At 40.9% G+C, this 17203-nt stretch overlaps 1 protein-coding gene across 1 annotated transcript in view; it reads right to left on the bottom strand.

The window, feature by feature from the left end:
• The window catches only part of itga5 (integrin, alpha 5 (fibronectin receptor, alpha polypeptide)), a 49842-nt gene extending 32841 nt beyond the window's left edge, over positions 1 to 17001 (bottom strand). Inside the window, exons 1-2 of the mRNA XM_012875532.3 lie at positions 16563 to 17001; positions 2962 to 3092 (exon numbers count right to left, since the gene is read on the bottom strand). Of these exons, the coding sequence (XP_012730986.2) occupies positions 2962 to 3092; positions 16563 to 16771 (340 nt within the window). The 5' untranslated portion in view covers positions 16772 to 17001. The remainder of the gene's footprint in view (positions 1 to 2961; positions 3093 to 16562) is intronic.
• Positions 17002 to 17203: the final 202 nt, after the last annotated feature.

The raw sequence follows: 17203 nt of genomic DNA, 5'->3' as shown, positions 1-17203 counted from the left end.
GTGGTCTTTGGCCGGCACCCATGGATGCACATGCAAGGAAAACTGGAATAGTCCTGGAGCATTCAGTAAAAAGAGGACTGTTCCAGCTTGTGAAACAGGGGGAATTTTTTTTCCCCCTTATATAATTTAGTGGAAGTCATTTCTCGCAAAACAACCCAAGCTTGATCAAGCAATTTTAGGGATTTGATTTATACTCTGTGTTTATGTGTGTGCTTTCTTTGTTTCGTCAAGTCTATGTTGTGCAAGAAAGGGGCTGATGGGAACTCCGTCAACAAAACGAAACACGAATCCACTCACTCAACAACCTCCCCGACTTCCTCAAGTTGTGCCAAAACACTTAACTTAATTTTGACTGAACAGGAACCTTTTTCCTGATCTCTGCTGGCTTCACCTCTGTTTGTTTACTGGGTGCTTATCTCCATTTAACTCCTTGAGCATGACCTGGAGGAAGGAGGAAGTAGTCCACAAAAGCACTCTTCAACACCCTATTATACTTCTTAGACCCAAATAGATGCTTCCAACATCATAGGAACAAACACAGGCAACACAGTTTAGTGCAGTGAAAGAGTGACGCCTGATTCAAAGAGGAAATGATCTGATGACCTCAAGAGTAAAAAAGAAATGTCAACAAAGCTCAGAGTATTATTCTCAGTGCTCAGTCCCCAAAGAAATTGATAGAATTGCCATAAAAATGTAATATTTGGCAACAATGAAGCCTCAAAATTAAAGGCTTTGTAAACACTACAACAGTGGGTTTTGTATACCAGGAAATAAGAACAATGATCTGGTCTCTACCAGGTTCTGCGGTTATTTAAGTCTAAACTCAAGTACAAAAAAAAGCACACCACAGATTCCAAATTATGCCATCATATCAAACTAAAATTAGGACAAAAAATTGTATTTTAATCAATGTGTTATCCAAGAGTGACTATCTCTAGAACAGGAACAGATGGTTTATTTAGCTGGTTTTGGAACATGTAGGTAGGCCTGTCACGATAACACATTTTTCTGAATGATTAATTGTCTCAAAACTTATTGCGATAAACGGTAATATTGTTTGAAGACCTTTTTGCACTGATTTAATGGAAATTACTTAATAATGTTTGCGATTTCCTGCCAAAGATAAACACACTTTACACTGGAACTGGTTAACAAAATAAAACGAGAAATAAAAATCAAATGGACTCTTAGTCTCTGTTAACTAAAAATACACTTGAATAAAAACTAAACACAAGATAAAACCATGGTGGAAATAAAAACTACATTCAACCAAAAGAGTACAGATAATGAAGTCTGTATATCATTAGATTTTAAAAAAGATAGGCAAAACTGCCACTTTATAAAAAAAAAAATGCAAAGTAACAAAAGCAGATTCTTAAATAAGACTAGATGCCTCAACAATCTTTAAGCAGATCTGTAACTACTTTAGTCAGACAGATTCCGAGCAAGAGTAGCAATGTGTCCAGCTGTACCAAACATTCTCTCTGAACTGGTGCTTGTTGCACAAATACACATGTATTTTTTTGGCCAAGTTTGCCATCAAAGGATTCTTTGACTGACTACCTGATGCGATAGTCCACTCCTCCTCCCTCCTCATTTTTCCCTTCCTAAAAAAAATTAGGAAGGGGAGGGGTCAGTGGATAGCACCGGCGTTAAGCCTTTTCATCCAGCGTCATCAATAGAAACAGAAAAACACAGGCAGAGACGATATAGACGATAAATTAAATGACGCAGATAGTTTTTATTTATCGTGCGATTAATTGATTTATTGATTATCGTGACAGGCCTACATGTAGGTGTATGTTATTACAATGCCAACAATGAAATACATCAGCAATGACCTTAGCAAAGCAACTGATGCTCATCTTAAATCTGTGAACGGTCTTAAGGGTAATTTTCAAATGATGAAAGTCCTTCTACAGCTATAGCATGAATTTTTATGTATTATAGCAAAGTAGCTTTGCTTTATCCTTTTGAGAAGTCCAATGATGTCTGAGCAGGATCATGTTAAATTCGGAAATTCTGGAAATCTTGCTCTTAAGGTACGGGCCGAAATACATAAAAAGACAGATTTTTACAGTAATTAATGTTAACGTTCTTCCAATAAGGACATTTAAATTCCAAAATTAAACAAAACAAAAGTCTCAATGTGATAAAAATTGGTATTATCGGGTCTGAGCTTTAAAAATTGGTAACTGGAAACTGGCCACAAAATCTCTGATTGATATATCTCTACTCACTATAGAATATTTTAATGTATGTGCCAGGAAATTCAAGAAAAAAATAACATGTATGGCTTGTTTGGAACAGTTAAAGGACAAAGCTGTTCTCTTCAAGGTTTGCAATCTTAAAAACGAATGCACCACAAGACTTCTGGAAAAGTGTCCCTTTGGATCAAAAGTAGAGATGATTGGCTATGTCTCAACTTACCCCTGAGAGACCAACAACTCAAGAGTCGACCCTTTGAGGCAAAACCTCAGCAGAAAAAAACACCAGTTGAAAAAGATACAACCGAAGGTGTTGCAGTGGCCCAGTCAAAGTCCAGACCACAACCAGATTGAAATGCTTTGCTGGAACTTATAGGGAGTTCCAGCAGAAATTACTATCTGTAAACTTCTTGTTCTTTAAAGGTGGGTCACAAATTCCCTACATTGTGCGCAAGGCTGTTCGAGTCACACAGAAAACGTCTTGTAGTTTTAAAAGCTGTTAAACTGAGTGGTGTGCTTAGTTTTTCATACATGGCTTTCCCATTATGACCTCATCTTTGTTTGATAAACAATGAAAGGGTGGAATCTATTGTGTATTTTTTTTTTTTTTAGCAAACTTGAGGTTAGATTTGAATCACTGTGGAACCTGAGAAGGACCAGATGATTTTCATTACGTCCTCTATTATAAGACCCCTATTCTGAACGACAGTACATTATAAGTGGTTCTTGCATGTGTAGCAGCCATAAATCTTACCTTCTGGATCAAATTCAATAGTGTGACAGTCCGACCGGCTAACGCTCCACGGACAGTAGAACACCGACCCTCCCTCTATGACGTTGCTCTGGCTCGTGTTTGCCTTGGGGGCTCCGATAACCACACTTGCGCTGTAAGGGAGAGAAACACAAACGTTCAAACGCTAAAACCAAAAAAAAAACAAATCCCGACCGTTAGAAATGTGACATTAAACCATTATTACGGTCTAGCTGCTTTCAGCCTGGTGTCCATACCCAGCCACCGTCCAGGCATATCCACTGAAGACAGAGCGCACATTTTACAACTCAGAGTTGGTGCTCTTCCCCACGTGCAGAACATTTTAACAGGTCGCAGCTCTGTTTTAACATGTCCCACCCGCTCGCTGGAAACTGTTGCTATCACATGTGCACATGTGACGCTCACACATTAAATTCACTTGTCTCTCTGTGAGGCGCACAAGGGGAAACACTTGCATGGTCACACATACATTCTCCTGGGGGGCATGATTCAATAGGAAAACAAGAGAGCAGACGGGCTAAGTGGAGTCACATTCTTGTTTCTACAGCTGGGACGCTAAACGACTGTATCCTTTTAGCTCTACTGTACGAGTAGAGGAAGGGCGGCAAACCACTTCGGCAAACTGGAAGAACAGTGGGACCGCGGGTGAGCCCAGGAGACATAACAATCTTGGACGGATTTCAGAGATAAAGATGATTAAGAAAAGTTAGTGACTTGGATAAGGATAAGAATGAAAAAAAGAACTACAGCAGTGTCCTAAATGGATGCTTCAGCCATGACCTCACCCAACTAGTACCAGGCACAGCTGTTTCCTTTTTTTAACATGTCTTGTCTGGCTGTGTATCACTAAGAATTGCTGTCCTAATGCCAAGGAAAGCCCAACAGATTTACTTTCACAAGTGGAGCATTACTGCTTTCGCTATACTGCTCCGCTTACTAAAAACTTTGTAGGACATTATTTTGGGATCATTTCAAATTCAATGGTTTATCTGTATAGAAGTGAATCTGTAAGCACCTGGATCCAAACACCTGTGGGTGTTGGTGAGAGTGCGGTTATTTCCATGTGGGCAAGGACCACTGGGACCAGACGATGTCCAGTGGGCTTAAAAGCAGGAAGAGCTTGGCCGTTCCTGCTCTGGGTCCTCCAATAGCACACAAATGTTTACTTTTTGGCTAAGCTCCCCCCACAAGGGGACCAACTATGCATGGCCCTGTAAAAGGCACAACAACCCTTGTTATTCACCAGTATTAATCTTGCTTAAAACCTGCCATTACCACTGATGACAAAACAGAAGTAATGGGTTAGGTTTTAGGAAAAATCCAACCCGCAGATCAGAGTGCATTTCTGCCTTAGTGATTTTAATGTTGCAACCTTTGTGGAACAAAAGGAGCAGAAACCACAAATTTGTTAGAATGTTCCTTATTGTAGTCTTAATAACTTTAATAATAAAGACCACAAATCAGTGTCAGAAGATGAATAGAGCTAATGCTTCGGTCCATTTATCCTCTGTAATCAGAACATTTGACCTCTGAGTCGGAAAGTCCAACTGGAACGGCCCCTGAAGTCGGAACGATGAGTCGGAAAGTTGGTGCAACTGGACCATACCAGACTTCTGCATTCATGATGGCTGCTACTCACAGCAACATTGATTAAAACTTCCTACTTTGACTGTTTTAAGCAGTTCTCTATTATTTATGTAACATTTAGTCAGTCATACATGTACTACTTTTCATTGCTCATATAATGGGATGTTTCAGTGCTGTTTATATGCACAAAATACAGCGTAGAATGGTGTTATTGTCATTGTTATCGTTTTAACAACAGCACGTTAAACAAGCAATAAAGAACAACCGCCTATTGCTGCTTAATGTTTCACGTTCAGTGGGCCCTAAGTTATAACCACAGATACAATCAAATGTTTTAATTTTAATTAAAGCATATGCATGTGTCAGAATGGCCCAGTCCAAGCCCAGATCTAATTCCTATTGAATATCTATGGCGACACAACTGCACCTCACAATTCAGTTTATTTCCAAAAAAGATTGAAAAGCATAAAGCCCTGTAGGGAAATTATCTGGTTTTAAGATCTTTAAGTTAGCTCACCGAAATTTCAGACTAAATATGCACACCTGCCATCTGCAAGACACCCAGGTCTATTTAGGGAAAACATTTCAAAACATGCAAAAACAACATAACCAGTAATCTGGGTCATGGCAACAGCAAACAGGCTTAAATCGGAGGCAACCGGACATTCGCTCAGTTTTTTTCAAGACGTTTCATCACCTATCCAGGAGCCTTTATCGCACTTCCGAGCAACCTGCAGGTGGTGCGCTGCTGTTTTTAAGCACATGGAGGCCAATCCTCCGAGGCGCATTCCAAGTCAGATGCAAATCAATGACCCACCCGTCTCTCCTGGGTCGTTAGAGACTACAGCTTGGTGTAGAACCTTTTGTGCTGAAAAGGTTTTGCTGAATCGAAGGTGGTTTCTGAAATCTCCAAGCTCTCTGAACATACTCTCATACACCCGCACCAACATAAGGGTATCACTCCCACATTTTAAGGCCTGTGTGAATTCTTGGTTATTCGGGTCATAGTACCAACTCCCTATCAGACGACCATTAGAGGGGATACTAGAGCAAACAGCACAACTATGCAACACATGACACCACTGAATAACAGGGTCATGGATATAACAAGCCAAAGCATTTTGTGTTGGATCAGATATGAGCCCAGCCCCACGGCGGCAGCTTTTCAAACATGGAAAAGTACACAGAAAACACAACAAAGTGCATGCTAATTCTGTCGCCTTGTACTCACAGATGCAGATGTGAGAAACACAAATGCCATCTCGTTCTCACACACAAACAAACACAGACTGATGGCAATCTGAAAGTTTCTGCAAATGAGGCTGGATTAGCATTTAATGAGCCCTTATCTGGAGAGGATCTAACTTTTTCAAACGTTCCCCCACCCACCTTTTCTGATTGTTGTGAGCTTAAACGTTAGCTTTTGTGTTACTCGCATTTAATGAATCCCTGGCTCTAGTTGACGGGAGTTCTGCATTACAAATTCCTTTGTGAGAGAAAGGCTCTTGAGTTTGACATGTAAAATTATTTAATTAGCTGAATGAGGGGGCAAGCTTTCCCAGGTCGAGTTCATCCCGCGGTGCCCACAGCGACGCTGGACAAAGGAGCGGCAAGAGAATCCCATACAGGCAGATTTAGCTCAGCATGCATTCCAAAAGGCAATCTGTTCAGAGAAATGCATTGCAAACTACGCCGTTAAAATACTTTGTTTTTCCTATCTGCTATGATCTGAATTTGAATTTGGTCTCCAGCTAATTACCCGGTTAAAGAAGACCGATATCTGAGCAACATTCTGGTAGCAAAGCGAGTAAAGATGAAAAGAATTTGCAGCTTTATCTATTTTATCAGCTGTCGCCCAGCGGCCACTAATGATCTCCACCACCCAACTAACAATCAAGCATTCATTAAGCTACTGTAATAATTTAAGCCAGGAATGTGTAAACAACTTAACTGTAACTGTCTCATTTAAGGGTCAAGCAATTTGGGGACATTCTACATTTAAAAAATAAATAAATAAATGTCTCCCCGCACTGTAATTGCCAGACTGCAACCCCTATTTTATGTGGAGCTGCAAAATTAAGGGTGATGCAGAGTGCTGGAACCCGCTGATGTGACATTATCGCGTGCAGCCGTGGCTAATACGGTTTATGATGAGGTTACAGGCTGAGGTTGTCAACAGGCAAATTCCAAAGTTACACCCTCCTATTTAAGCCCAGCACCCCCTCTCCGTTCCACGTTTAATTGTCTTCCATCCAGCTGCAAGCGCTGATGTCACTTGAACGCTATTATAACAGCTTTAAGGGAGAAAGAGGGGGGGGGGGGCGAAAAAAAAATCTAAATCACATTTGGTAGGCCTTCCAGCGTCGACTGCAGTCACCATCTGCGGCCATAAACAAGGCTTAACAAATGCTGCAGCACATGTGCGAAGGAAGAGGGCAGCTGGTGAAAGAAGTTGTGGCCTTCAGAACTCACCGTCGCCTCAGCAGAACCTGCACTGCGACTCGTTGAATTTACACTAAGCTATCAACACTCACTTAAACAATGGAGTGGTTCCAAATCAGTAAAAAGAAGGGAGGTGCAGTGACCTGATGTAAGCCAGGGGCCTGCTCTTGAGTCGTCAAGTGGAGAAACTAACATTAACCAAATACCTACTTCTGTCTTTTAGGCATGATCAGCAGTTATTTTTAGGTGAAAATTTGTTTTTTTTTTTTTTTTTTACTTTGCATAGATAGAGAAATTAATCATTAGATCCTACTGTACACATATTTTCCCATGGAAAAAGTTTGATCTGCTTTTCACCTGTAATCTAAAGTATTCTTTTCCTTTCATTTTCAAAAGATTTTTAAAACTTTATATATTTCTCCAATCAACACCTTTAAATATTTGAGCAGAAATTTGCCTTTATTTAACAGAAGTAAAAAAAAAATAAATGTCATAAACTATGAACTGGCTAGTCAGAAAACTAGAAAATCTTTTACGATCAGGGAATGCTCACTGTTGAAGTGCATTTAAATCTTATTTAAATCAAGTGATCAACTTTTCAGCTTCAATGTAGATTTGGTGGATTTACAAAAAAGGCGCCCTACCAGATTCAACTCCTGCAGATAACATGGCTAGACATGGAAGCAAAGCAGTGCGTTTTATCCTTTATTTCATTCTATATCTGTCCTTAAATGTGCTTCATTTTTGAAACATTGACACGTTTTCGAAGACATATGGTTTGGGTAAGGGTGTTGATTCTTCAGGCAACATATATGAAGACAACTCTTTACAGCTGGTGATGCTGCTAATTGGTCAAGTAGGATGCCTAAAGTCAGTTAAAAAAACTAATTATTTTTTGTTTTTTAATTTAGTATTGACATTTAGTATTGATTTATTATAACCTTTTTTATAGTGATTGCGTTCTCCGGGGTCTCTCCAAGTTTTTAAAAAGTTGTAAAAATTCTTCCAATTCCAAGACTTCAAAAGTCTCAACTATGTAATACTTTCTATTAAAGTTCCTAAATTACATTTAGATAAGACATTAGGTATGTCTTAAATGTTTACTTTTAGTCATTTAGTCGTTCAAAAAAACAACATGGCCTTAACATTTCCTATGAAAGTGCTGCTCCTGAAATTGGCCTCAGCAATGTTGTTTTGGTAATTCACATCAATTTGTTCTCACCAATTAGTTTTTACAGTTCTACATTTAGCTACGAGGTCGTACTTCATAATTTGTGTCTTTAACTAACTGAAATTTGCAGAAACCCTTTGTCTCACACACACCGTGTGACGTCACCCCTGCTTCTAATAGGGCATTGGAGCACTCCCATCTCTACTATTGATTTATCAGAACATGTGTAACTCAGAGTGAGATCAGCTGAGTGACTGATATAAGAAACACAAGAAGTGTTGGACGACTTATTCTAGACAGCACGGAGCCATATGAGCAGTCTAGTGTCCTCTCAGAGCCAAGGCCAGACAGAAGCTGTTTGAGTCCTTACCGCTGCCATATGGACGGTCATCCGCTCACATACACACACTCTGACACTAAAGTACAGGAGCAAGGGGATGATGAGAGAAGCAGTGTCTGCTGGGGTGGCGTGTGCTGACTACAGACAGTCTACTGTGCTGAACTCCAGCCATATTTTTCATTTACCGTCACATGGAGCTGGAATTTTAAGCCACAGCAACAACATGAAAGAGAGCTGTAAGTTGCCTTGCAAGCCTGGAGGAAGATGTGTCCTTAGCAGAAATGTATAGCCTGTCCTATACCCAAGGACGGACTTTAAAAGAAGCTGATCCAACACTGATAAGATAAACAGTCCACTCAGCACAGGATCTGAACCCAGATCGGAGTTTAGAAAAAAGAAAGAAAGAAAGAAATCTAGTTTCCTCAGTATTCTCTGAAGGATAATGCAGTTAAGCAACAGGTGGCCTGGAAATTACTAGCACTGCTATCTAAGGCATGCACACCCTGCTGTTTATTGTCGCACAGGAAAAATCTGAGGACTTCCAGACAAAATTATAAATACAGCTCAGCAGGTTTGGGGAGGCTCTAGTCTGTTAAATGAATTATCAAGTTTACACCAACAACATTTGGCCAGGTTTATTTTTGTCTTTACTCTGAAACTTTCACCAAGGAGCAATCAGTTGACTTCCTGCCACCAAAACGGGTACATGAGGAGTGAGAAAAGTCCCAGCTGCCAACATATTTCAGAGGTGGCACGTAAGAAATGTAAGCTTACGTGTTTTTACTCAAACCTAAAGTTTCCCACCCCCCTCAGCAATTCCTCCCCTCCCCACGGTCCTCCAGCAGGGGGTTTAACAGCTTGGTGGTTCACACCTCTCCACAATGGCCACATCAGGGGGTCCAATGCTCTCACCTCAGGAAAGAGGCTGTTTTAAAGGGAGCAATAGTGAAGGGGGGTTGCAACTGTCTGAGAACATAGCTAAAACCCAACCCTGCCCTTCATGTTCCCAAACACACATACAGCTCATTGCAAAAAAGCATTTATACCTCTTGGACTGTAATTTTTTTTTGCCACATCATGTGTGCAAACTTCAATCAACTGCGCTGGAATTTTAGGTGATTGGTCAAAACACAAAGTGCTGCATACTTGAGAAGTGGAAGAGGAAAATTACATAGGTTTCAAAACAGTTTACAAGTAAAAGTTGGAAAAATGCTGTGTCTGCATCCCTAAAGTAAATCTAGCAGTCACCTTCTAGAGTTCACTTGTCGTTCAATCCAAGAGTAAATCCAGCTGCTCTGCTGGCGACCAAACAGCGTCACGAAGCCCAAGAAACACAACAGACAGGTCCGGGAAAATATTGGAACATTGTTGAAAGTGGAGCTAACAGCAATATCTCAAGCTTTGAACATCTAATCTCTGTTAAATCCATCTTCCAAAAATGGAAAGAGTCTAGCCCGACTGCAAATCTACCAAAGGTTTGCCATCCACCCAAACTGACAGGCTGTTGCAATGAAAGTGGTAATCAGAGAAGCAGCCAAGGGGCCAATGGTAATTCAGGAAGAGCTGCATAGATCCACAGCTCAGGGGGCAGGATATTTGTGGCGCTCCAAAAATTGTTAAAGCAGAGCCAAGGGAAGTCCTTCTTGCATTTTGCCACAAGCTGTGTAGAAACCTGTAGAGTAAGCACCAGAGTTGATGGGAAGAGGGATAAAGCTCAATACAGTTTTGACAGCGGGGTGGAGGTTCATCTTCCAGCCTTACAGACACCTTAAACATGCAGTGAGCTAGATCCAATTGTAAATCCACAGAAATACTTGAATACACCCATTAACAAATGCACTCCGTGCAAACTAACTTGGATCGAACTATCTTGCAAAGAACAATGAGCAAAATGTGTTGCATAAACTTCTAATACATTTCATTGAAGTCTGTGGTGCAATGTGTCAAGAAACTTTTGCAAAGCACTGTGCAGAGAAACACAAATTCATAAAAATGCGCTGCCAAGCTCCACGAGCCATTTCAGTCCGAAAGATCCGAAAGCCTTCTCTTTTTAGCTCTGCTGACTTCGCAAATCCTGACGTCAGTGGTTGCAATGTAAAGGATAGCCCCCTATATCAAATTACCAGGGACGTGAGTCATTATTGTGAGACTGGAGTTAAAACAAACCAGACCTACAGCCAGACGCAGATCAAATCTAGCAAAGTGTGAGTCAGGAAGACCCTAAGCATTGACCAGCTCCATTTCACGGCAGACATGACGTCCTCGGGGCATTCCCCAAGCAATACAGCAGAGCCGTAGGCCCTTTAAACACATCATCGCCATCTGCTCCGGCAACTTTTTCCAGGGAGAAACAGACCACATATTGCAATACCCGAACCCAGCCACCAGCCTATTACCTATGGATGTGCACAATGCTCAATAAGGAAAATTTAAGACGCTCATTAGAAGGCCGGTATATATTGAGGACAAAAGAAACATTACAAGATCTCCTCCAAAAGAATACAGTAAACATTTTCAGCTATCAGACAAAGGCCCTCTTTGTCTGCACGCAACAAGGACCTGCATGAGGGAAAGCTTGGCAACTCAAATATACAAGCTCTGCTCCTGCAGCTCAAACGTTCACTGGTTTGATTTAGAAAAAGGCCCGAAGAAAGGGACACCAGAGAACACAATAACAAAGTTGGAGTTGATCTTACATGAAGAGGGGCTTTAAAGAGGACAAGAAAAAAGGAAAATGGCAGCAGATTTAGCAGCTGAAAGAGTCCCTGGTCCAAAGTCAATATTAGCTCAATTCTAATCCTATTTGAGAGGGTAACCTCTAGAAGTCCCAAATGTGGTCAGGCTGAGCTCTGTTTATCCTAGTCACGGTATCTGCTTCAGGTCAATTTGCCCCTTGGCCAATTCGTACTATTTCATGCCCAAGTTTTGCCGTTTTATCCTTTCCCACTTTCATTTTCATACTTGTAAACAAACGTATTTGTATTTTCAGGAATGGTAGGGATAACTATTGATAAACATGTTCAAATGTCATGTATAACTTAGGTATATGTTATTTCCTGAAATGTTGGGATTAGATTCCATTTCCATTTATTTTTGGTTCTTGACCTTTCTGCCTTGGAATGAATGAATTAACTTTGAATTTGTCTGCATGTTATGATACAATATTAGTTGTAAAACAGCACTATTTCAATAAATTGAGTTGAGTTGAACTGAATCCTGTTTTTGGTCTGTTGACACTTAATAACATGTCAGACAAGAACCATTTGCTCGATCCATGGCAATTCTAAGTGAGTTTCTGCAGGTAGACGTCATTCATTAGAGTTACAATTCCTTTCAATCCTTTTTAATTGTTGTCCATTTGCTGTTTCACACATTTATCTTTGCTGTTGTTCTGCACCCAACATTTTAAATCACAAACTGGATCTAGCTCATACCTGTGAGCGGGACGTTTTATACCCACTTTAACAAACAATAATTCACAGTAATAATCTGTATTCTACACATAGTTGTCTGTAAAGAAATTTTATTGAATGACTCCTGTGAAGGATATCTAGACCACTAGCATGAGTTTGCTTGGACTTAATCTGGCATATTTACTAAGAGTCAACAGGTCCAAATGCAGATCAGAACAAAAATAAATCCAGTATAATGTGAAACCTTTCATGCTGAAAATGACTAACAGGGGTAAGGATTAAATAAAGAAGCAAAGTGGCACAAAAGCCTTCTAAGCTCAGCTGGACCAATGTGGTCCAGCTGAGCCCAGTTATACTTATCACAATGTCTTAAAATCTAATAGACATTAGGAAAACACATGACCTTGCCTTATCTGTTCATATGGACTTGGTCTGTTATGAATTAAAGCCTCTAACCTTTGGCCTTTGCTATCGCACTAAAAATCCACTTCTTTATCATCGCCTGGCTGAAGAGTAACAGAGGAACCAGGTACCGCTCTCTGACTATCAGTTGTTTAATGAAAACTGTAGAGAAAAAACACTTGTGGGAAAACGTTTGACTCTTCCGAGATAAAAATGTATGGAGACAACAGAGGATATCTTCCTGCTCTTTTCCCCTGTGTGTATTTGCCAGGGCCAGTCACACACAGTTCACAGAGGCCATCCCCGGGCGTTCTAGCATGGTGGGCCGACTACCAGTGTGCAAATTGAATTTTATGACTAAGGCTGAAGGGCATGACAGACCCACATATACAAAGTTGTTGTCAAGGATTAGCATCAAAGTTGGAGAAAGCAACTCGTTGTCATTATTTATGGACAGGAGAAGTGTTTTCTTTGCTCGTCTTCATACCTACATCCACTATCTATCCTCGTCCGTCCCAAGGTTGTTAAACTGTGGCACAAGTACGATTGATGTTGCTTGGATTGTGGTACTAATGTATATATATATATATATATATATATATATATATATATATATATATATATATATATATATATATATATATATATATATATATATATATATATATATACATATATATATTGGTCTCTTCTTTTATAAAATGAATGCAAAGCAGCCGAAAAGAATAGTTGTCAAAGATTAAGAGCAGAATTATCTTAGCTCCAAACACATGTGCTGCCGGCTATTTATGTACCCCTGAAGTCAGATTATATGCCTGGAAATGACATCAAAAACAACTTAATCATTTTCCTTTTGCAAGTTGTAAAACCAGCAGGGAATGCTAGGTGCTTTGTTCAGCAACAAGCTGACTACATTAGCAATACAAGCTCTAAATACAAGCTCACTAAAAGATCATGTTCACTAACAGAAGACAGTGACATGTGTGTGAAAGATTTAATTGGATGCAACCTATCAGAAATGCAAATCAATCCCTTATTATGGCAGGGTTTTTTTTAGGGCCAAACCTTTTAATTTGTTAGCTGCCAAAATGGGTTTAGCGGTCAGGATTGGTGAAAAACATCTAACTTTCCAAACTTGATTTTTCACTTTCTGTCAGTTTTTTTCCCCACCTTGGAAATTTTGGCATGAGAGAAAATCTGAAAACACAATTAAGCCACATCCTTTAAAAAACTGATATACAATATATTTAAATTTTCTTTTCCCGAAAAAAAAAATACAACAATCTGAACAAGTCCAAGACCTACTGTATTCAATTTTAAAATCTCTTAGAGAATGAGGGTACTTGGAAAGCAAAGTGTGGTAGCAGCTGTTATAAAAAGTTTGAGAACCACTTTGCCAGTCCCTTTGTTTTAAAAAAGGTACAACAATTTCATCAGCACGGCTGGCAGTGGGTTTACAGCGGCGTGCCCTGACAGGAACAATCTTTCTGTACAACCCTGAACTGACCCCGGTGGGTTCACGGCTACTCCCCCACGTCTCCAAAGCATGGGTGCGGATGATGTGTCAGTGAGAGACGAGCTAAAAGACACTCGTTTCATGTCTGACGTGTTTTGATGTGTAAACCACAGAAAACCGTGGATGAAAAGTGGCTGATATGTGTGGTTTGCAGATAAAGGAATGAGTCACCGACTTAAATATGCCTTCTAAGACTTTTTTTTTGTTTGACGCTTGACTTGTGAATACATATCACAGAAAGGAAAATTACAGGGCAATGAGCTGTACGACATTTCTGTGCATTAGAACATTGCTCGTACCAACCACTGTCTAAGCCTCCTTAGAGTGCATTTATCAACACGTTTTAGAGCCAAAAACACAAAACTCCTAAAGGTATGAAGCATAAATAGATCACAATCTGCCTTACCACCATTTTTCAAAGCAACAAGTAATTTTGAAATTCCCTTTTTGAAAACAAAATGTGCTGATTGAGAAATCCCCCAATAAGACCGGGAGGCCATTACTAGATAAGGATGGTGTGTTAGTGTAAGCACCATTTGGAAATCTTTCACAATAATCACGGGAGAATATTTTCTTGACCAAAGAAAGACCTTTTAAAAAACAAATATTTCAAACAAATGTGTGATTTTTTATTTATTTTTGGCAGGACACAAAAATAAGAGGTTAAGAGGACAGATTTCTCCTCACCCATAAAATAAATCTCTCGGTTGGAAACGCTCTCTGCGCCACGATTGTGAAACAACTGAAATCTTAGAATTAAGCGAAAGGAAAACACAAACCTGAGGGGAGTGCAGAGTTCATGCCACAGCTAAGACAGATATTTCCCTGTATAAAGGTCAGATTAGCTCCACCACAGTGCAGCTCACTAACATAAAGGTGGTTTATTCGAGGGAGTTGTTTGGCCTGTGAACATCAAGAGTTACGATCCCGCCCGGTCAGAACTGGAACCGAACAGGCAACCAGACTTTTTGGTGTTCTGAAGTGAATTTCTGTCATACGCATTCATTCGCCGCTAAGGTGAATTCACAGGCAGACAGAGACGGAGTGCTTTTAAACGCCTCTATGAGTATGCCGGTTTGTCAGGTCTTCATACTTCTGCTCTGGATAAATGGCCATTCAAATATTTTCTTTATAAACTCAAAATTCATACTGGACACTTTTGTCACTACCTCTGTCTTGGGTGGACACCGTGTTACGCATGGTGCCTGAATTTCTCATTCCAAATGTAACGTCATCCCTCTGTGGCAACTTTCACTTCACTTTTCCATAATTCACAGTTTTCGCATCTTCTTCAAAATAAATAAAACCATCGTGAGCTACAGGACTGAACGCCACTGAAGAGACAAATGAACACAAAACGGACATTGAATGCCATTTGAGCAAGGTGTCTTAACTGTAAGAAAGTTCAGATTAAGTCATCGGTAAGATGACGTCTGCTTTGTCTGGGGCTTGATGTGATGAGGGGAGGTGATGGGGAGAGGGGCTAGACAGTGGGGGGAAGGTCTGGGCAATGGATGAATTAAAAAAAACAGCAGAATGACATCAGCATAAGAGGGAGTAAGGAGGGGGAGGTGGGAGAGGGAGACGGGTCTATGCAAACAACTGTCACCTCCTAAATCAAACCGGTCTCCCGAAGCCCTTGTTTCCCGGGAAGAAAAATTAGGACCAATAGGAAGAGGCTTTCGAGGAGTCAGTGAAGGCCTGAGATAAGTAGAGGAGATGCAGAGGTGGAGTCTCCCCACATGTCTGAGGTTTTACTGTCCTGGGAGGAGAAACAGGGAAACTGAAGCTGATGCTGTCGGCCCACAAAGCCCTTCCTCAAATCCCAGCATGCCGGCTGGTTAAACAGCACTCAGGAAGTCTGCATGTCTGAGCGAAAGTTTTGTTAATAATAATTCAAACAGCATCCAAGGCTCCCCAGTATACAATAGCGATACAAGCGCATAGACATCCACTGAAATTGCAACTTGTACCCCCACTCCCAACCCATCCATTTTATCCTCTCCACAGACCACTCGGGTATTAGATATGACCGCAGGCATGTATGCAAGAGTTGAAATTCCAAAAATGACTGATGCCAAAACCCTCTCAGGAAGAATGCTGAGACAGTCACTGCATGCTGAGTGCCACATGGATCACATCTCCGCTGAGGCAAGAAGCATCACAAGGAAGAGGAGACGTTCTTACAAAGAAAATGGGATTACTGGATGTAATTAAGTGGGGGAAAAAATGGGCAAAAACAAATGACACTCTGTTGGATAATAAGATTATCTTTTCTGACAGACTCATAAAGAAATTGTTTCAGACTCATCCTTTTTCCTCCTGACCCCTCCTTCATGCTGTAACTATTTGAGATTCAATCCAAGTCATTCAATCAGATCACTAGTCTGCTTCCCTGGAGATATTAGATTACAGTCAGTTGGATGCACAGCCCGGGTGTGGGTACGCGTAAAGCATGTGCCCATATGAGCACAGCTGTAAAGTTGGAGCGCCCTGAACTAAGTCTGAAATAATGTTTCGCGTCTTAAACCTGATCCGCTACTTTAACAGGCAAACCTAGACCGAATGCTCCAGCAGAGCTCAATGGAAAGTTTACTGGCTGTGCTGCAACACATTTTCTGAAATTATAAACCCAGCTAAGTTGGGAGAAAAGTATATTTTAACAGCATGGCGCTGTTGAATAATAGGGTTTCCTATCTGTAAGAAACTCACCTGGCAGATTTAGACAAATAAAAGTCAACGGCATATCCGAAGTTGCTCCCCTCGGGTCCGCTGTAAACAGCTGGGTTCTCCACGTCCAGGTTGAACGCCTCGCACACAGGCCGGGAGAAAGTGGCCAAAAGCCCGAGGATACAGACAGACGAGCGGACGAGAAAGGCTGCTGTCCCCGGCGTCTTTACGCGTAGTCGCTTCAAGCCCATCGTTACAAGAGCAATAATCCACTAAAGTCTGGTTGAAGCGCAGTCCAGGATTTCGATAACTAAGCCGAATATGAATGCTCAACCACTGTAAGTTAAAATTGCATCCCTGTGACTCTGGCTGGGCAGGATCTCATTAGTGCTCCGTCAGTTCCTCCGCTGCGTCCTCTCGCCTTCTCCCACTCCGATCCTCTCCAGACGCACGCCCACTCCGCTCACCTAATCACCGCGACGCGCAGGGAGTTCCCACAGCAAAGTTTGGAGAAGGAGGAGTTTGCGATTCCCTAGAAAGAGGGAAGAAAAGAAGCAAACTTCTGATCTACTAACCCACCTACTTTACAAGTGGGGTCAAAGGGCCGTAAGAGTTTTACCCGAACGAACAATGGAACCCCAATCTCTGAATTTTATTTTATCTTTCCTCTATCCTGAGCTGTT

The sequence above is a fragment of the Fundulus heteroclitus genome, chromosome 1 (assembly GCF_011125445.2).
Source record: "Fundulus heteroclitus isolate FHET01 chromosome 1, MU-UCD_Fhet_4.1, whole genome shotgun sequence".
NCBI classification, from domain to species: Eukaryota; Metazoa; Chordata; class Actinopteri; order Cyprinodontiformes; family Fundulidae; genus Fundulus; species Fundulus heteroclitus.
This window is presented reverse-complemented; position numbering and strand designations above follow the sequence as displayed.